Raw genomic sequence first — 22174 nt, 5'->3', positions numbered from 1 at the left:
TCGCCGTCTGTTCACGTGAGGTCTTGTCTTCTCCTTTGGCAGCGGACTGCAGCTTCCTGCTGGCGAACGCGCAGATCGTGGACTACCCGATCGTGTACTGCTCGGAGAGCTTCTGCAAGATCTCCGGCTACAACCGGGCCGAAGTGATGCAGAAGAGCTGCCGCTGCAGCTTCATGTACGGCGAGCTCACCGACCGGCCCACCATCAGCAAGCTGGAGCACTGCCTGGACGCGCACGCACAGGACCAGCTCGAGATACTGCTGTACCGGAAGAACCGGACGCCGCTGTGGCTGCTGCTGCACGTAGCGCCCATCAAGAACGAGAAGGACATGGTCGTCCTCTTCTTGCTCACATTCCGAGACATCACGGCGCTCAAGCAACCCCTGGAGGACGACGTCTCCAAAGGTACGGCTTTAGATTCATATTAGACGAAATTTAGATTAGGTTGGACAGACAGATTGATTGATTGATTGATTGATTGATTGATTGATTGATTGATTGATTGATTGATTGATTGATTGATTGATTGATTGATTGATTGATTGATTGATTGATTGATTGATTGATTGACTGTCCAGCCAGCCACACAAGCCGTGGACTTGCACGTCTCTTTAAGAGATCCGCACACGAGTCCGTGTGAACGTCGCTTGACACGTACATGTTTTACTGTGAAATTTGAGCATTCGAAGCAAAAAAAAAATTTTTCCACGAAGCGAAGTACGCGCACTCGCCGCAGTGAGAGCTTAATCTGCCTAACCAATGCCTTGTAAAAGAAACACGGGGGCTCGTCGTGGGCCCCTGCTACCGCGGCGCTTTCTTTGCCTTGCAAGTACCGTTGCTGATATCTTCGTCTTAGCGTCTGAGTACGTGTCTGTGGAAACATTCCCTGTAACCACGTTGTTCCATATTTATGTAACCCTTTTTTTCTTGCCCTCCCTCATTTTTCTGTCGTCTGCTGGTGTCTTCTACTGCTATCGTCTGCTCTTAACATACTCTGCTGTCGTCTGTTCCCATCGTCCCCACTGCAGCTGGCCTGAGCAAGTTCGCCCGGCTTGCCCGCTCTGTGACCCGGAGTCGGTCGGTGCTGGTGCAGTTCTCGTCGCACCTTCCGGCCGCCATCAAAGCGGACGCCGGCGCCGGCACGTCTCGCCAGTCGCAGATCGCGCACATGATGAGCCTGAACGCCGAGGTGCTTCCCCAGTATCGCCAGGAGGCGCCCAAGACGCCGCCTCACATCCTGCTCCACTACTGCGCCTTCAAAGCCATCTGGGACTGGGTGATCCTGTGCCTGACCTTCTACACGGCCATCATGGTGCCGTACAACGTGGCCTTCAAGAACAAGACGAGCGAGGACGTGTCGTTGCTCGTGCTCGACTCCATCGTGGATGTCATCTTCTTCATCGACATCGTGCTCAACTTCCACACCACGTTCGTCGGACCCGGAGGAGAGGTGAGACCCTCCGTTAAAAGATTGTTCCGACAGGCGAATCGGTGGGTGGGTGGGTGGGTGGATGGATAGGCTAGTGAGTGAGTGAGTGAGTGAGTGAGTGAGTGAGTGAGTGAGTGAGTGAGTGAGTGAGTGAGTGAGTGAGTGAGTGAGTGAGTGAGTGAGTGAGTGAGTGAGTGAGTGAGTGAGTGAGTGAGTGAGTGAGTGAGTGAGTGAGTGAGTGAGTGAGTGAGTGAGTGAGTGAGTGAGTGAGTGAGCTGGTGAACTTCGGAGGAACAGTCAACTTTGTTCGAAGTTAAATGTTCTTTAGTCTACCTGATTAGTCAGGTGCCAGTGCTTCGCGAGACTATGCGAAGAGGATCGGGAGTCTTATTTTTTCATTCATTCATGCATTCCTTCACTTACTCATTCGTTTAGTATTGTACCTCAAAGGCCACGATGCGAGACATTGCACGTGGAGTGAACCTAAATACGGCAGCCCTAGGTTACACGATAACGTACCCTTCAATGGCATAGTTGAATTGGTAAGTTCAAGCTTTCAGCTGCTGCCGCACTATATGTTCAGTAGCAAAATTTAGTTAATAATCGTAGTAGTTATTATCGCGCATTTTCAGATGTCTTCGTCAGCGTAAGCCAAAAACTATCAAGCTGTCTGAAATTTCCTACTAATAATCTGAGACAACCTTTGTCAAAACACTCTGTATATCCTCCGTACATGGATTTCTTCTTTTTGTTCATCCCATCGTAGGTGGTGTCCGACCCGAAGATAATCCGCATGAACTACCTCAAGTCATGGTTCACCATCGACCTGTTGTCGTGCCTGCCGTATGACGTTTTCAATGCGTTCGACAACGGCGAGGACCAACAGGTAAGGAGGGGTGTGCGTACTTTCGAACTTTCGTGTACTAAATGTATGCTTTAATGTCCGATCGGTGTATTTGGTACGGAATTCATTATGGGCCGAATATACGACGTTACTGAGGCTACTGAAGCCTGCTTTTCATAGGAAATGAGATTAGATAAGGAGATTAGATAGATAGATAGATAGATAGATAGATAGATAGATAGATAGATAGATAGATAGATAGATAGATAGATAGATAGATAGATAGATAGATAGATAGATAGATAGATAGATAGATAGATAGATAGATAGATAGATAGATAGATAGATAGATAGATAGATAGATAGATAGATAGATAGATAGATAGATAGATAGATAGATAGATAGATAGATAGATAGATCCATGCATACTGTCCATTGCCCGAACTTTCAAATATATTCACGTGTGTTGAGAAAAATGAACTATTCGCGCTTTTAGAACCTCTCCTCTACATGCCTCTCTCTACGCAAGCAGGAGTATATTAGGTATTCATCTTGCTATTTGAAAGATTTTTTTTTTCTACAGGGAGACGGGCTTTTTGATGAAAACTAGTGAGACCGCCTGGCGGCAGGCCTAACGTTCTACTCCTCGTGTATGCTATTATTACTGAATCAGGACATACGAGAGGCACGAAAGGTCCACAAAACACACAGCATGCATGATTAAGGTATCTCGCTCTGAGACCAATCACTCGTCGAGAACTTACAAATGCCTTTGTAGCACGGGACGCGCAGGCAACGCTTCATATTCCGTGGTCCAGTCAAATTTCGTTCCTCGAAGCGCGATCACTGTTAGGTTACGATCCTTTGGAATTTGATCAGGCTGCACTAGCGGAATAAGATGGGCTATGTCCTCTCGCAAATTGTACGCTGTGTACAGCGGTGATCCTATCTGCAAAATTTTATAGAAGTATTTTTTTAATATGGGCAACATGCACACGAATACGGTGCGGGAACGCACGATCACGCCTTTCAAGGCCAATCATGATTCCGTTGGAGTGCCTTTCAAGGTCACACAGCGGAATGCGTGGCCTTGAAAGGCCACACAACGTGCAGAAATCGCAAATTGGATCGCAAGTGCAAATAGGTGTGTAGTGATGCTCGACGTTAGTCCAGAAAGCACGCTGTGAGTTCCACGCGAGAGAAGACGTTATTGCTGAAGCACCACTTGTACAAAAACAAGGCTACTCGACAGCGGTTGACATTTAAGAAAGACAGGGTCGTCTGGGGCGCCTTTAGTGTACTTTGTTGTTTGCTCTTGCACAAAGCTATTTACCCAACATTTACTTTAGTTTGTTTTACTTTTAATTTCTTTTTAGACGGCACTATCTCCGGGATCGGCCAATATTATTTTATCGAGCAGAGCCACAATTCCGGTTCCTGTTTTAGGCGTGCACATTTTGAACTAGCGCATCAGGGTTTCACTACCGCCTTCTTTCTCCGCTAATTATTTACTTACAGTTGCGTACAAAGCTAAACGCTAACTTTGAGCGCCTTTCTTTTTTCTAAGCTTCCATTTTTGATGCGTTTTTCTTCGTTGTCCCACGTGCACCGGAATGCCTGAAATCGTGTAATTTGATGAGGCGAAAGATGGCCAGATACTCAGATCCGACGAACCCCAAATCTATCAAAAGTCGCCAAAGAAGACCCTGTCTGAAAAAAAACAAGAAAAGTTACCGGGATATGTTCCGAGGAGTTGCTGTATACGCTGAACCAGCAACACCGTCAGCGTATGCAGTGTGCCCGTCACTCTAATTCGGTTCGAAAACTCGACTATTGCAACCCACTCTTTGTTTCTTTTTACATATATATGCTTTTATGTCGTTTTCCCTCTGTTTATTTAATATATAACACCTTGCGCCAGGCAATAAAATTTCAGTTGGCAGTAAGCGCTTGTCCTCGTTTCTCTTGCGTCCTGTGTCCCTGCTTCGCGCTGCGCCACACGATGTAAAATGGAAAGCCAGCTAGCCCAAACCGTCACCCTTCTATTGTAACGCGCGACCCTTATACACCACCCAGGGCATCGGCAGCCTATTCAGCGCGCTCAAAGTGGTGCGACTACTGCGGCTAGGCCGCGTGGTACGCAAGCTGGACCGCTACCTGGAGTACGGCGCCGCCATGCTGATCCTGCTGCTCTGCTTCTACATGCTGGTGGCCCATTGGCTCGCCTGCATTTGGTACAGCATCGGCCGCAGCGACGCCGAGAACGGGGTCCAGTTCAGCTGGCTCTGGAAGCTCGCCAACGTCACGCAGTCACAGTTCAAGGCGAGTCGCCCGTCGACCGTGTTCGAGGAGAACCGATCTTTAAGTCAACGCGTTGCGGTTGCTCGCCCGCGGAGCGAAATGAGGCATTAGAATCGTGGCCTCCGAGAGCCGCGAATGCGCAAACCCATCGTGGCCACGCTCTCCTGCATAGAGTTACTGTATATGCTACCAAAGGTACCTTCGGTAGCATATACAATAACTCTACTCCTGCATAGGGAAGAGCGCCGAATGAGGCGACCGGAGAAAAAGTGCGCCCGCGCGATCTCGGAGGCGATGCTTAGAACTATGTCGAATTAAGCGCGCCCGCGCGATTTCGGAGGCGACGCTTAGAACTATGTCGAATTGAGCTATAAGTTGTATACCTTATAGCTGTATTGATTGTTTTTTTTTTCTCTCGAACTATGTCGAATTGAGCCATAAGTTATATACGTTATAGCTGTATCGACTCTTTTTTTCCCCTCTCTAGCACACTGCAAACTAGACAACCACAGTAAAGCAGAGACGCGCGAAAAGCGATAATGCGAGCTTCTGACTATACCAACCGATTGTTTATCCAGGAAGCAGTCTTTACATAAGGCACAAGCTTGGACTTGGCAGCATGTCAGCGTGCACAATCGTCGCCCATGCTCCGAAAGTGCAATTGCGCCATCTGGTAGAATATTATGCGTTATGGGTGTCGGGCGCACAACACCCATAACGTGTGAGACGTGTGAGAGAGATCTCTCTCACACGTGAACGTCTGTACGTAAGGCCAGAAAGGCAGACGTCGCAGCGCCATATGCCGCAATGTAGCCTATTACGTAACCTAGTACGTAGCCTATTGGAGCGGCCGCGGGTGTTTCAACGCTAAATCGCCGTTACGCAGGTCCGCTACGTCAACGACTCGCATCACGGCCTGAAAGCGGAGTTGGTGGGCGGGCCCCCTCGGGGCACCATGTACGTGACGTCACTGTACTACACCATGACGTGTATGACGAGCGTCGGCTTCGGCAATGTGGCCGCCGAGACCGACAACGAGAAGGTCTTCACCATATGCATGATGATCATTGGAGGTGAGCGCGCGGAGCTGCCAGTTTTTTCTTGCCTCGTCGCGGTTACGACGTCACGCCCTCCCCTGCTCACTTGCGTCTAGTTACGTCTTGCTGCGTCAATCTTTTACTATTATTAATCGTGTCCGACAGTGATTCTTCTTTCCTCTTCCGACTGCCGTACTCAATTCTTTGTCGTTTCTTCACTCTGGGATCTGTCAGCTTGTTCCTTCTTCCCTTCTTCAAAATTGAATTAAACTATGGGGTTTTACGCGGCCGAAACCGCAATATGATTATGAGGCACGCCAGAGTGGGGGTCTCCGTGGTCATCGGGGTGTCGCTGACCGCAACTATTTAAATGTTTGGCCTAGCCGAGTAAGAGTTTATTCATCGTAGGAAACTTCGCTGAAATCGAATCGTTTCGATTTTGTGGTGTGTCTGTTGCTTGCAGCACATTTCTATGGGTTCATCCCGTCTTGCAGTTACGAGCCTACCGCAGAACTGCTGTTTCTGACTTTCTTTTTTCTAGGCTTTTATTTTTTTTCGATTAGCTAGTATGAACTTTATCGGCCGGTGTACTCCAACAGGAGTGTTACTTCGCGTCTGTGCCTATGCTTTTAATAGAATAAATCTTAGCCTGCCTTTTTTTTAGTTTACTTGTACTTGTTAGGTGCGCTTGTGCTTGAATTTTGTTTCGGAAAGCTGTAATTTTACGAGCGTACGAGCTTTATGCTGGGTGTAATGATTGCGCGCAGTTTATTATTTGTTTTTCGATACTTTCCTTTGTGCCTTCTTTGTGAACATGGAACCTTTCTGTTGTATACTCTTCCTTCCATTAAAACTCATGTACCTGCCCCTGCCTTGACTGCAAAAGGCAGAAAGTAGTATCTTATGAATGAATGAATGATCTACGCCGGTTTGTTGCAAAGGGTACGGCTACCGTTACCATCCCCATCCTCTTTTCTTCTGGAGAGGCTGTAGGAGTTGAGGAGGACTTCGGGATGAAAAGTTGGGAGGTTTATTTACGTTATTTACAGTGAGAGTCAATTAACCGTCATAGAAGTCATTACGGGCCGGCAGCAACTCGGACGCTGTGGCCCGTGGCCAGAAGCTCGAAAAAGATGAATGAAGGAATGCTCTAGGAATGCTCTCTTGCTGCTCCCGGTCTGTGTCTTTTTAAGCCCTTCGGTGTCTCGAAGACACGTCACGTTCGGCCAATGGGAGAGCCCGCTCAGGTGACGCCATTTTCTGCCAGTCGGCGAGCCCGCTCAGGTGTCGTCATTTTCGGCCAATGGTAGGCGCCAGTGCTATTGTGTCACACCCGGCGAAGAGAGTCGCTGCTTGGTCCCCAATTGTCCGAGGGCTTACTTCTCCCTGCGGTCTTGCCTTGCTGACTTGCAATGCGCCGTCACAATAGGCGGGTGAGGGCGAAGCTGCCAGGGTTTCACGGTGCATTACACCCGTGTTGCCTCTTGGACCCAAGTTACCTGGAACAGTGCCAGGCTCTCGTTTCACTTTCGGGAAGAGTCAAGCAGTGAATAGCTCCACCTGCGGCACACGAGGTGGGGGCCGCCAACTTGTTTGCACGTGCTGCGCCTCTGGAATGTGGTATCCGTGCTTCTGCGCTTCTTAATTAACTGTGGCGCGATTCGATGTGGTCTGGTGAACTCGAAGTAGGCTCAGGAAACGGTCCCGTATCTAACAATGCCCAACTTGCAGCGAATAATATGTCTCTAAGGTTGAATTGAGTAAGGCAGCTTCTCGTCGAATAGAAGAGACGAGATACGGTAACATGGATTGTGAAAAAAAAATGCAATAAGCTTGTTTGTTTTCCTCTCCAACCTTCGATCTGTCGTTCTATCCTTTGTTTCTTTCGTAACATATGTGTATAACTAAGAAATAAAGAACGGCCCAAACACTGACAGAAAGCCATAACTGAACGTCATTACATTCGTTTAGCCCACGTAACGTTGGCCCGAAAAGTCGTTGCAATGGCACCACTTACCGTCATTTCTGTTGCCCATTAACAATCTAGAAAAATTTCGAGAAAATTTTAGTATGTTGTCTTATCATTCAACATCGACATTATTATTTTTTCGTAGTGTTCGTGGTAGCTGTACTCTGCAGTTCACGTTCCGCATTCGCAATTGCACATTTGTATTTACTTAATGGCTATGTTTGCTTTTTTTAATGTGTGCGACACTTGCATTCAACAGTATAGTGCCGTGCCGGTTGAAGCACCTGTAATTTGTATGCTTTTTATTATTATTCTTTTTATTAACGCAGCCCTTACAATTTTAAGCCCTGTTTAAGTCTAACCACTTTTTCTGTTTGTACGAGTTCATTTATCTCATTTTCTAATTCGAAAAAAAATAAGGAAAGAAAACACTCATCTATGTGTTGGGCTCAGGGCCACGAAAGGAGTAATGGAATTGATTAACTAAATAAATATCGAAAGAACGACAAACCGTCGATCCGATTCGGCTCTTTCTTCGTGCGAAGCTTTTTTTTGTGTGATCGTCACTTGGGTTACAGCGCTGCTGTACGCCACCATCTTCGGCCACGTGACCACCATCATCCAGCAGATGACGTCGGCCACGGCGCGCTACCACGAAATGCTGAACAACGTGCGCGAGTTCATGAAGCTGCACGAGGTGCCACGAGCCCTGAGCGAGCGCGTCATGGACTACGTGGTCTCCACGTGGGCCATGAGCAAGGGCATCGACACCAAGAAGGTGCTCAGCTACTGCCCGAAGGTACGACGCGAGACACAGCGTTTGACTGAAGGTTTATAGAGAATGTTTGTTACAGCGACTGTTTTATCGGCGAGGTCGATGCTGTAAAACCTCGCTATAACGAAGTTCGAGAGGGGAGTCGAACTTACTTCGTTATACGCGTTACTTCGACAGGGTATAGCTGCTTGCGCTGGTTGGTTAAACATTCTTTCGTCGAGGAAAAGCCTTACTGTGAGCACAATTTATACGGAAGGAAAGAAGGCTACAGGCAGCGCTCGGTCCTTGTGCGCTAAGTATTTTACTCATTACTAATTCGTTATAATCATTTTCGTTATAGCGCGGTTTTACTGTATAGGCCACGTTCGTGGAAGGTATAGGAAGGTCATTATGTAAGTCTATGTAAAAAGAAAGAAAAGAAACAACCGAGGTTGTTTCACGACCGAATACATGCGGGAAGAAACCGTAAACAGTCAGAATGTATTCTAGGGCATCGCAAAACGGTCTGCGGACGTCGACGACACCATAAAACGTTGCCGAGCATCGTGTGACGCAGCGAAAGTCGCCGCGGGACGGTCCGGTATTCCACTGACTCCGGAATCGGACTCAAAGCGTCGTCCCTATACACATATGCATCTGCGGGTGGCGGTTTCCCGTTTTCGCGTTCGCAGGGCGTTAGGTGTGTGTGCGCTGCGCGGCGATAGTCAAGCATGTGGAGGACGTGGGGAAGGCACCGGAAGAGAATGAACGCGGGGCGCTTTGAGGGGCCCCAATTTCATTGTCCGCTTCTGCACACGGGGGCGTCTAGTTTCCCTCATCCTGTATTTTCCTCTATCCCCTTTCACCTCCCATTCCCTCACCCCCTGCGACGCTTCGCCGTGCTTCCGCGAGGGTTGCAGGATTAAGCGTCGTTTCCTTCCTTTGGATCGGTATCATCAACTCACTTTAACAGCTCGCATCGTGGATTGTTGTTGCGAGTCCTTTGCATAGCAGTGAATGCACAACGTGCTATATACTTACAAAGCGGTTCATATATTTGCATAACGTTGTGCGTATTTGCATAACGGTGTGCATATTTGCGTAACCTCGTATATATTTGCATAGCGTCTCCCGGCTCCAGCACACCAAGTCGTGGTTCAGGAGCGGCGTGGAGAAAGTCGTAGTTTTATCGTTGTTTCACTTGGCTCGCATGATACACTCGCAGACACACGCGCACACACGCACATACAAACGCACTCAGCACACACAAACACGATGAGTTTTTTTTTTTTTTTGTCTACAATCCTTAAGAAAGCCTTTTCGCTTACTGTTACTTCGTATTCGCTCAAGTGTCGCAGCGGAATTACATTTCATTGTTAGCGGCGTTAAATAAAACGCTTCGCGTCTTCTTTCGGAGTTGCCCAAAAAATTCAGGTCCCTGTGCTTTCGACGTTCTTCGAATAAAAGCGCCGTTCGCCGCACACTCGGCCAACCGTAGAAATGTGCGCGGCATCGCTTAATGACGCTTCTTCGGTGGCTTTAGGAGGAAGCGCGGCTATGCATTCGTATATTGGAGGCTATACGCGTGGGGGAGGGGGGGGGGGTTCAGCTTCAGTTTATTATTCTTTAAGTACAACGAATCGGTAAGATACAATATACAGACGAGGTTCCCAAAGTCAGAGACTGCAATGGGACCCTCGACTGCAACGGGACCTTCGGTGGTTTTAGGAGTACCAACGGAGGTTTTAGGAGGAAGCGTAGCTATACCTTCGTATATAGAAGGCTATACGCGTGGGGGGGGGGGGGGGGGGAGGGGTAGATTTTCGTGGCGCGTGCGTTTCTTCGGTTTCGCGCTGGCGACCTCGCGCGTCCGGGTGCTGTGGCTGTGTGTGTCACCGACGTGACCCCCCCCCCCCTTCCCCGTTCGTCTCGCAGGACATGACGGCGGACATATGCGTGCACCTGAACCGCAAGGTCTTCAACGAACACCCGGCCTTCCGGTTGGCGAGCGACGGCTGCCTGCGCGCGCTCGCCATGTACTTCAGCATGGACCACTCGGCGCCCGGCGACCTGCTCTACCACACCGGGGAGAGCATCGACACCCTCTCCTTCGTGGTCGCCGGTTCGCTGGAGGTCAGTGCGACGCTCGTCGCGTCTTGCGAATCCTCTCCTTCCTCTCCCCCCCCTCCACTGGTGGTTGCAAACTTTATTGAAAAGGGGAAGGGGGAAAGGGAGAGCTGGCTGAGGGATCGGGCTCAAGTAAGGCCCTGGGCCTGCTTGGCCTTCTCCACCAGTTCAAGCTGTCGGTCGACGTCCCCGGAACTGAGCCAGGCTGTCCAGTCAGTCTCGCTGCTGACGGGGGGATGAGAGAACGGGAGCGAGGTGCATTCCCACATTATGTGTGTGAGTGTCCCTGTTTGTGAACGGAGCCTACATAGGTCGCTTTCCTTGCCCCCTCTGTTTTGTTAATGTACTTTGGGTGTGAGTATGTGTTTGCCTGGAGTCGCCTAAACGCGACCGCTGCACTCGACATTTCATTTCATTTCATTTTTATTTTCTTAAGGACCCCATTGGGGGGTATTACATAAGGGGTGGTTTGTACATAAAACAAAAATACATTTGGACGCACTCGTTTTAACAACAGAGGTGACTTGTTAAGTTTGCAATGAAAGTTGATGGGCAGGTGATGGAAACAATAGAGCTGGGACGGTCGCAAGGTTTGGGTGCGGGCTAGTTGGTATTCCAGCGCTTGTCTTCGTCGTCCTTTTTTGTCCCTCGTCTATGTATGCGCTGGAAGTGATGATTGATACCTAGGAAGGTCGTTGTCGTTTGTTTATGTGAACGTGTCCTGTCGGTTGATCAAGCCATTGATTGATTGATTGATTGATTGATTGATTGATTGATTGATTGATTGATTGATTGATTGATTGATTGATTGATTGATTGATTGATTGATTGACACATCGGCCGAATGAATGATTCGTCAACTAATTGATTGATTGACTCGTTAATCGACTAACTGATTGACTGGCTGGTTGACTGACAAACTGATTGATTGGTCAACTGACTGATTGGTCGGCTAACTGACTGTCAGATTTTTTCGCTGATGGAGAGAATAATTGCTGACTCATATTATTGATCAACAAATTGACTGACTGGATAATTAATTGTATGAACAAATCAACTAATTGTCTTACTAATTAACTGGTTGACTGAATGCTGGGGTTTTACGTCCTGAAGCAGCAGGGTCTATGGGAGACGTCGCAGTCGAGGGCTCGGGATTAATTTTGACCAGCTGGGAACTGTGGTTATTTAATGTGCACAAAGCAAGAATTTTTGCATTCCGCCCTCATCGAAACGTGGAAGCTGCAGCAGTAAATCTAACCTGCGACCTAATCTGAACCTACGCCGCTTGGCCAGTACGGTTGCTGTGTGCTCGTCAAGTTCATAAGTTGACGTGCTTGACACTTCAAGCCGCTACGATGGCCACTTAAGAATCGTTTGCTGCGAGATTGCGGGTGATCAGCTGAACTTCCCGTTGATTACCCCATACACAGGAATGGAGTAGGGTCGCCAACCATTCCGACTTTTTAGTAACATTCTTGACTGGCAACTTGACCACCCACTCTGAGCAGCGAAATGTTTCGACGTTCGCTTTTCTTTTTCTACTGAGTAGCAATCAATAAACCAGATTATATATATATATATATATATATATATATATATATATATATATATATATATATATATATATATATATATATATATATATATATATATATATATATTATTCTGTCTGCTCTAGCGTGGTCATAAACACAAACGTCGTTTCGTCTTTATCAGGCTTTTACTTCTGCTGTAGGCCCTAACCGTTGACAATACCTCTACCTGTACTGCTATCTGTTTCCCCCAGGCAACTACTGCACCTGTCTTGGTGTAAATTTAGACATGGTAGGAATAAAAAAAGTGCAACTTTGTATCGCATGTAACAGTCTGGCGGCTTCTGCCGTTGACGGGGTCAGTCTCCGCTGCCGTCCCGACTTCATCCATTCCAGAGTTGGCATCCTAGAAGGCAGACGAAAATAGAAGAATAAGAGAGAGAAGAAAAACAGATTAAATTAAGTAAACACATGCTTGATCACTTTATGGGGTCGCGCGAGTACTAGACGACCGTCAGGTACTATTCACATTAGAAATGTGCACCCGAATATGTATTCGTAGAACGGTGATAAGTTGATATCGCGGGCATCCCGTGCTTGATTGCGGTCTCTTCACTGATCAAAATCATGATCACGGAAAACAAGAAATAATAAGCGAGAATGAGGCTTGATGTCGACCGAAACTCTCAGCTTGTCTCACATTCATTGATTCGTGATCTTTTTCACTCGTGGTCTTTCGTTTAAAATTGACGCCTGCGCCGTTGTCTCCAACAAGCAACATCTTCAGCAAACACAAGCGCGCTGTATGGTCCGCTTTCTTTTTCAGAGTGCATTGCCGTTTCAGTGCAAATGCACACGGCACAGGGAAAGTAGACATGGCACCATCTATCTCATTGATTGTCGACTGCAAACGAAACAAAAAAAGCACCTGCAATGTAATTCTGGCGGCTCTAAATATAACGTCTTTCCACTGCTGTTGTAGTTCGCGTGTCACGTTTTCAGCAACCGTTCCACGTATTCGGATGTCCTTTCGGGACGCGCGAGATTGTATGGGAAACCACGAGAGTTAAAAAATTTCGAGAACAAGCGCTGCTCTAAAAAAGAAAAAAAAAAACTCTGTTCCACCCGTAAGTTGCGCCGAGTGTACAATACGGCAGCGGATCCTCCGTCGCGCAGGTGATCCAGGACGACGAGGTGGTGGCCATCTTGGGCCGGGGCGACGTGTTCGGCGACGCCTTCTGGAAGGAGCCCACCATTGGCCAGTCGTGCGCCAACGTGCGCGCCCTCACCTACTGCGACCTGCACTCCATCAAGCGAGACAAGCTGCTTGAGGTGCTCAACTTCTACCACGCGTTCGCGAACTCCTTCGCGCGAAACCTCCTACTCACGTACAACCTCAGGCACAGGGTGAGTACTCCATTTCCATTCATTCATTCATTCATTCATTCATTCATTCATTCATTCATTCATTCATTCATTCATTCATTCATTCACCAGATTCCGAATGATCGCTTGCATCTTGTTATCGCTCGACGCACCTACTGTATCCAGAATTTTTCAAACGTCCTCAAGAACTTTACAGCGGAAGGGTGTCTAATCAGATTACGTGCACGACACGAATAATGTCGTGCATTCTAGAATGTATCCACGAGCACCAGAGAGAACATTCCGGAATGTACGACGGTTACATGTACGGACAGCCGGCACACACGTCAGTTCAGATACGGCGAAACGTGACTTTGCTCGCCGCTTTATGTGGTTGCGATTTCAGTGTTGCTCGTCTTTCTGGGCGCAGCTTCGCGCAACAGAGAGTTTAGGTTCGCGCTCAACTCCCCGTTTCCGCAGTGGCAGTGTTTCGGCATTCATTGTCGCGCCAACGCAACAACATTTTAGCTCACTGTTTCGTCCCAGGCTAACGTACGTGCGAACGTGCCAGCGTTCCCATATATGGGATGCAACGCCAGGCGACGACTCGGCTTCTTAGACTCAGCACAGGCTGAGTCTAAGGTGTGCGCTTGACGCACATCGCTCGCTCGGGAGAAGCGCATATGAGTTCTAGAAGAGTTGATTGTTGGGATACTTGGTTCTCCATAACTGAACAAGCGACTCAGCGAAATAAAAAGCACAGCGAAACTTGAGTTCGGAGTAGCGCTTGTCTTTGTCCACCTTTTTCCTCACTGTGATTTTTATTAAGCTAAGCTACTCGTTAAGCGCATATGAGAAGGGCGTGAACGATATACTGCTGCAAAGGCGTTGTGAGGCGGCAGTTAGGATAACCTATACTCGGCCCGCAGGGGGAAGAGTAAAGAAATGAAGGCAGGAATGTCATCTAGAAACGCGTCTGCTTGGCTACCCTGCGCTGGAGGATGGAGAAGAGGAGAATAAAAACATGAATGGGATGTAGAGGGAAAGTGGAAGGAAAGACCTGGTGGCTTCGGGCATGCGCGCGCGGAGGCCACCTACTAATGTCAAAGACGTCCACACAGGCCAGTCGCCCTCAAGAAACACAAAAGTGCCTTCACAGTCTTGTGGGCCGACGAAAGACTCGCTTGAAGCGCAGCCAAGGAACGTTGAGATCACACACAGGCGAAGAAAAAGAAAGAAAAACATATGATGATGAAAGGAAGAATTGGCAACCGCCCGAATGTAGCATGAAGCTACAAAAGGAAACCCCGCACTGGTTTCCCAGTACGACAGCTTCGCAGTTGAGGAAAAAAATCGTCCGGGTCCGGATGTTTCCTCAACTGGGAAGCTTTCTTTCTAAGAAACCCGTATGGGTTCCCTTTGTAGCTTCGTGATACAATCGGGCGAATAAACCTTACGGGGTTCCGCAGAGCCGATCTACCATGATGATGATGGCGATGATGATGAACAACGAGGAAGACAAAAAAAAAGGACCACTTTCTGCAGTTTTTTGCCCTGCCCTACGCCCCTTAACCAAATATTACTCAACTAGTACAAAACGATGAGCAAAACGAGAACAAGGGGAAAGCGGGAGCTAACGTTTCGACAAGTGGACTTGTCTTCTTCAAGGCGACATACGACAAGCCAACGTGTCGCCTTGAATAAGACGTGTCCACTTGTCGAAACGTTGGCTCCCGCTTTCACTTCGTTCTCGTTTTGCTCATCGTCTTGAATTTCCATCTCCCGCCTTTCCCCCGTTTTCCCTCGATTTCAACTAGTACAAAGCGTCACCTCGTGAGCCCTCAGAATGAGCAAGAGCTGAAAGACGCCAAGTTTTTTTTTTCTTGCCCTCGACATTTCACGGGTCGAAATTGTGGCAAGCCCGAAATGTAAAACTAAATTTTGATCACAAGTAAGGAGCTTCACGTCACCACCACCTGCTCGCTTGGAAAACGCTTATTGCTTGCGGCTCCTCGTTGTGCGCGCTCCTGTAAAGCGTGCACTGCCACACTAATGGGCTTTGAGTGGCGAAAGCTGCCTAACGAGACAGCGGGCAGCGCGTGATGCGCAGCTTTTTCGCAACTGTATGTGTCAACAAGCAGTTACGTAGGCACGTGGTTAATTTTAAATTCGTTGCCAAGATATTACGTATGCGTAGTGCATATACGCTTATACGCGATGCCTACCGGAACTGCTCGCGAAAATGCAGCACCACGAGACCCGTTTCATTGACTGTTGACGTCGTCTCTTTTGCATTCGTCATCTTACGGTTGAGCATCTGTGAACGGTGCGCGTGATGTTGAGACGTTACGATCGTCCCAATCGTACCAGCCGTCCCAATCGTCCCAATGCGCTGCCGTCTCAATCTACCTGAAACATTATCTAGGTTTAGCCAATTCAATAAGGCATTATGGAGTTCACGCTAACATCGGCAGAACAGATGTTTAGAAAACGGATTGGATTCAATTTAAGTCGGCTCAAATCCTTTCATTTTCTAAAGAAAAAAAAATTCGGAAATGGCTTGTAGACCTACAACCAGCAGGTAGATCAAACAATGTATCTTAGCTATACAAAGTTCCAGGAGTAGTGTCACTGAAGGATCCAGTTCTGATCAGCGGAAGGGCGCAAAACTAAACCGGAAAATATGTATTTCAATTCATTTCATTTCACGAAACCAGCACATAGTTCTCCCGGGGACGAGCGTAGAGGCAGAAAAGGCCTGATGTAGTACCACATCCTCGACATCCATTCACGCAATGCCCAGCACTGACCAAAGCGAAATTAAATTTGAACTAAGCTTCGAAAACATACAGTTTGACTGCTATGTTCGACCCTGCGGGAACTACACAAATAATTAAACAACTAACTTAACTCAGCGGGACTTCGCGGGCACAAGAGGTGGCTGCTTTCGTGAAACGAACGGTGAAAGCGAAACACAGAAAAGTGGGCACTCTGTTAATAAAAAATCGAACAATCTTTCATCAGGAGAGCTTGCTGTTGGGCTGCAGTCGGTACTTGATTTCGCAGTTTGAAACAGTGCCAGGAAAGGGCACGTTAAAGTGAGGCACACGCAAACCTTTGTGTGGTGTGTCTGATTCATTTTTGTGTGTGTGTGAATCCCAAAGAAGAGCGCGCATAAACGCTTTTCAGCGAAAATTGAATTCTTATTCGCGAACGATACCGGGAATTGGGTGCCCCCCACCTTGCTCATTACTCAATAATAATAATAATACACGCCGCTGGCCATCATGTAAAGGTACGCACGCGCGCCCGTTCGCGCGTCACGCGAAGGAAAAATCCCGCCGGGAGGACCGCGAACGCCGCCGATGACGTCGCATGACAACGAGAACGTCCTCGACACCTCTCGGCGCACGAACGGTTGTCTCGGTCGCTTCGTAATTGCGGCCCACGCCTCCATCGCGTTTCCATTTATAGCCTCGCGCGCGCGTGCCAGCGGCTCCTTTTTTTTCCATATTTAGCAACCGCCCCGACGCCGTCTGACCTGACCCCAAAAAGGGGATATGTAGGGAGATAGGGAGGACAGAGAAAGAGAGTGAAGGGGCTTCGGAATCACCACGAGAACTAGCGGATAGTGGCTTCTGTGTTCTTTCTTTTTTTTTTTTCATGTCGCTTGTGCACTTTCTGTCGTTTCGTTTCAGTTTACCTCCGTCATGTCCGCAAAAGTGAGAGAGGTGGGGAAGAAAAGGGGGGAAGCTTGCGGGACCGCTATCCCTCTAAACAACGGCATAAGCGGGACAGGGCTTATACGTGCGTACAAACGCGATGGGACGCGACGGGGAGAAGGCCCTTGACCCGTAGCGACACCCCTGGCCCCGATCACTGGGGGATGACCGCGCGCATCTCTCCGTCTTTTCTCTCTTTTTTGCGTCTCCGTCCCGTTTCGGGAGACGGGAGGGGAAGCGAAACAGGGCCAGGGTCGAGAGGCGTCCTTGTCGGGAATCCCTTCGACCCACCTCTTCGGACTCCCGCCCGCCCGCCCACCCGATTGACCGTCGTCGCGTGGCAGCTCGTGAGCCAGGCATTCCCGATGCATACGCTCCGCGGCTTATAGCACGGGCGTCAGCACGCGAAGGGATTCTCTTTCCTCTTCTACCTTACTCTCCTTTCCGTCCCCATTTTTTGCTATTTTTCTCATTTATTTTATTGCGTAGTCTTGTCTCTTTCTATATCCTTCTTATTTCTCTCGCATTCTTTTCCTTGTTCTCTTTCATTGGTTCTTCGTTGTTGCCCTCTTTCGTTGTACTTTTTTGCACTTCTGTATTCTCCCCTTTATGTCCTCCTTTTCTTATCTGTTTCTTCATCATCTCCCGCCTCCCTTATATCCTCATTTCTTTAACTTGAGCCATCTGCACTTCTTATCACCTGCTTCTTTCTCTTTCTCTGCTTCTATCGCTGTCTGTACGTTTCTTCTATCATCCGCTTGCTTTTCCTTTTTCACCCTTATGTGTTCTTCCCATTTGTCGTTATACTATTACACCGTCATCTTTTCCTTCTTTTCTGCCTCGCGTCTGGCTACTTCTTTTCACCCCTTTTCTCCCTCCTCCCATCCGCTCCTGTCTCTATGTACTTGTATACATCCTCCTTTCATCCTCTCTAACTGTGTCTATGTTCTCTCCTAATCCCCTTTCCTTCTTTCGTTCTTCTCCCCTATATCATTCTCTCTAATGTCTCTACGTAGCCGTGTACGTTCCTCTTTCTTTTTCTCGCCCTTTCGATCTCTTCGGATTTCTTCCCCATTCCCCTTTCTCTCTCTTGTCTTTGTTCTTATCACCTTCTCAATCTACCTGTCCCTCTGGCCCTTAATAATTTGTAGCCGCATTTGTGTTTCATTTTCTAGCTTCCGCCACTCGTACACTTTTCCTCCTCGGTGAAAACGAGAGAGAGAGAGAGAGAGAGAGAGAGAGAGAGTCTCCATTATGCATCGTTGTCCACCGGGCGCGGTCCTCTTTATACCGCCGCCTCTTTCCTTCTCGATCGTCGTTGGCGTTTACACGAAATTTCTTTATAGGTTTTTTTTTTTCGTTAGCAGCCTCCTGTAGCTGTGGAGTGTTCATTATTTCGCGCGAAAAGCCGGCGCCTTCTTTCTCAACGCGCTTGGAAACACTAAATCGCAACAGTAAAAAAGAAGGGGGAAGAGGGGGCAGAAAGGAACGACGCTGGAGATGCGCCCGCCTTGGCCCCAAAACAAGGCGCATCTTCAAGATTACGGCTACCTATTTTTCCATTATTATTGTTGTTGCTGTTGTTCAGAGTGTTGATGGCCATACGGGTAGGAGTGGTCTGCGCCCGCTGAGGCGTCGGTGGCGTTGAAGGTCGGACGGCCGGGTGTTTACTGTGACATTGCGCCTGCCGCAGCCCTGCTAGAGGGCTTCAGTATGTAAATATAAATAATTAGCAGAGCCTTATTAAATAGGGTATAAATCGTCCGTGACGTGCCGTTAGCGCTCTTCGTGTTTTTGTGTCGCGGTCTTCTTTTTTTGCTGGTATATTCACGATGGAAGTTTGGATGCAGAGTGATGAAGACGACAACAGCGTGTCATGTTAAGGAGTTACGTTTAAGAGTTAAAGGGTGATTTCAGGACGGACGGACGGACGGACGGACAGACAGACAGACAGACAGACAGACAGACAGACAGACAGACAGACAGACAGACAGACAGACAGACAGACAGACAGACAGACAGACAGACAGACAGACAGACGGACGGACGGACGGACGGACGGACAGACAGACAGACAGACAGACAGACAGACAGACAGACAGACAGACAGACAGACAGACAGACAGACAGACAGACAGACAGACAGACAGACAGACAGACAGACAGACAGACAGACAGACAGACAGACAGACAGACAGACAGACAGACAGACAGACAGACAGACAGACAGACAGACAGACAGACAGACAGACAGACAGACAGACAGACAGACAGACAGACAGACAGACAGACAGACAGACAGACAGACAGACAGACAGACAGACAGACAGACAGACAGACAGACAGACAGACAGACAGACAGACAGACAGACAGACAGACAGACAGACAGACAGACAGACAGACAGACAGACAGACAGACAGACAGACAGACAGACAGACAGACAGACAGACAGACAGACAGACAGACAGACAGACAGACAGACAGACAGACAGACAGACAGACAGACAGACAGACAGACAGACAGACAGACAGACAGACAGACAGACAGACAGACAGACAGACAGACAGACAGACAGACAGACAGACAGACAGACAGACAGACAGACAGACAGACAGACAGACAGACAGACAGACAGACAGACAGACAGACAGACAGACAGACAGACAGACAGACAGACAGACAGACAGACAGACAGACAGACAGACAGACAGACAGACAGACAGACAGACAGACAGACAGACAGACAGACAGACAGACAGACAGACAGACAGACAGACAGACAGACAGACAGACAGACAGACAGACAGACAGACAGACAGACAGACAGACAGACAGACAGACAGACAGACAGACAGACAGACAGACAGACAGACAGACAGACAGACAGACAGACAGACAGACAGACAGACAGACAGACAGACAGACAGACAGACAGACAGACAGACAGACAGACAGACAGACAGACAGACAGACAGACAGACAGACAGATATACAAATAGATAGATAGATAGATAGATAGATAGATAGATAGATAGATAGATAGATAGATAGATAGATAGATAGATAGATAGATAGATAGATAGATAGATAGATAGATAGATAGATAGATAGATAGATAGATAGATAGATAGATAGATAGATAGATAGATAGATAGATAGATAGATAGATAGATATTAACTTTAATCGCCACTTTGTATTCATTGCATAGTGCGCGTTAGCTACCACACGGGCAATGTTAATGTCCAAGGAGAAGCAAGGCGTTCAGTTTCTTAATCTCACTGCACCTAAGGTTGCTACTACACGTGCATGTTTGATGACCTTAAGGGTTACGATGGCGAGAGCTGCGGTGAATGCAGCAAGTTTGTTTGCAAATCGTAATATCACCAAAAGAAAGTTACTTACCAGGCTCAAGAACATACAGTCGTAGCCTATGTAGAAAATTTTCAAGTTACTTCAGAAATGTGTTTATCCTGTGCAGTCGTAACTACTAAATCGGGAGCGAAAGTGCGCATTCGGAAGTCGAGTAGTCGCGAGAGCTCATTCAGCCCCAAGTGGCATAAATGCCTATTATCATTAATTATATCCGTGTGGAACCGCGCGAGTAGCAATAAAATTTTGTGCATGTAGCTTTTAACGTTTACTTCCTTTCCCACGTGGCACTGGTACAAGGCTGTCGGCCAGTTGTTGGCCGAATCGTCGTCTTCTTCTGAAGACGGTGATTCGGTCTGTCTCGTACTTCGGAAGTCGATGGTTCGTTTTTTTACCATTTCAGTAGTTTAACAGTAGTTAAGCTATAGAAAGACTTCTGTGTGTGATATCGGCCCCCCCGTTCCGTTTATTGAACGCGATCCAACTCGACACACAGGAGCCGAGACAGAACCGGTCTGGTCATTTCCCGATTGGTTCTAAAATTATGCTGGTGAAAGAAAGAAAGAAAGAAAGAAAGAAAGAAAGAAAGAAAGAAAGAAAGAAAGAAAGAAAGAAAGAAAGAAAGGAAATGTCGACGAGGAAGCGGCCGCCTGCTGCTGCGGCTTTCGTTCCATCGGTGTACACGCGTACCTTGCAGCGGTAGGCCTGCCGTCCTCGCAGCCCGGCATTTATCGATTGACGCGCCCGCTGTTCTGCCGCATCTACGCCGCCGATCACGTGTGCCCTTTCCATTCTTTCGTTTTTCTTTTTTTTTTTTTTTTGGCAACAGAAAACGCGTTTTACGGCGGCCAACAGCGGTTGTAGACGCTTACCAAGCGTCAACGTTATTCGTCTGCTGTCGCCTCACTTCGCTCGCGTCTTGATTTGTCTATAGTAAACAATAAAAAAAAAAAGAGTACATCCGCGTAAGAACATCCAAACAACTTATAGTAAGGCAGTTATAACGCCCTTCGGAAGTCCTGTAGGGGTGTCTGGCACCGTTTTCTCAGAAAGCTCTTACGTTGCAATTTTTTTCGTAGGAACCAATTCTAGCCTGTCCTGATGCTAGACGCGTCGTCAGAGAAGGAAGGCGGCCGGCCAATAACAAAATATCACGTACAAACGAAAAGCTTTGCGAATACGGGCCCTAGTTTACCACTGCCCCAAATCTAGCCATATAGAACTTTAGCAAGTGTAATTGTAACAAATGTTTGCGTAATCAGGGTGACACAAGAAGAAGGCGGGATCAAGGCGCTACTCTCAACTGAGATACTTATTGCGTCGCACCCCAATATCCTTATTAATAAACCAGACACGAAGAGCTTGAGCAGAGAAGCCACCATGACATCAGAAAGATCGAGAGAACAAACTCAGACAAAAGAGTCTAGAAAATAAAGTCGGTGTCGTACAAAGCAACAGAAGCAATGCTGACACATCCTTATCCATACGAAGCGTACGTTTACCCCGCTCACCACGCAAAAGCTATCCGTCAGTTGTGGTCTAACGCAGCTCGCGTCTTGGTTTGCCTCGCAAACAAAGCTATTACGCAAATCTCACGTACTGTGGGAATCGACGTTACGCGAAGCACCTGGCAGGTGGCTGGCTGTCCAGCATCGTTTGCCATGACGTCGAATGTCTTGGCGTGACGCTAACGTCCTCGTTGACGCGACACGAATGGCAT

The 22174-nt window shown here is 47.9% G+C and overlaps 1 protein-coding gene across 1 annotated transcript in view; it reads left to right on the top strand.

Moving 5' to 3' along the window:
- eag (potassium voltage-gated channel protein ether a go-go) overlaps nucleotides 1-22174 on the top strand; it is a 157581-nt gene that overhangs the window by 119361 nt on the left and 16046 nt on the right. The window contains exons 2-9 of the mRNA XM_075700683.1: nucleotides 43-405; nucleotides 1029-1450; nucleotides 2196-2315; nucleotides 4351-4596; nucleotides 5462-5648; nucleotides 8160-8380; nucleotides 10271-10468; nucleotides 13171-13401. Of these exons, the coding sequence (XP_075556798.1) occupies nucleotides 43-405; nucleotides 1029-1450; nucleotides 2196-2315; nucleotides 4351-4596; nucleotides 5462-5648; nucleotides 8160-8380; nucleotides 10271-10468; nucleotides 13171-13401 (1988 nt within the window). The remainder of the gene's footprint in view (nucleotides 1-42; nucleotides 406-1028; nucleotides 1451-2195; nucleotides 2316-4350; nucleotides 4597-5461; nucleotides 5649-8159; nucleotides 8381-10270; nucleotides 10469-13170; nucleotides 13402-22174) is intronic.

This window comes from Dermacentor variabilis, chromosome 7 (assembly GCF_050947875.1).
Source record: "Dermacentor variabilis isolate Ectoservices chromosome 7, ASM5094787v1, whole genome shotgun sequence".
Taxonomy (NCBI): Eukaryota; Metazoa; Arthropoda; class Arachnida; order Ixodida; family Ixodidae; genus Dermacentor; species Dermacentor variabilis.
The sequence above is the reverse complement of the archived record's forward strand: the minus strand, read 5'-3'. Positions and strand labels throughout refer to the sequence as shown.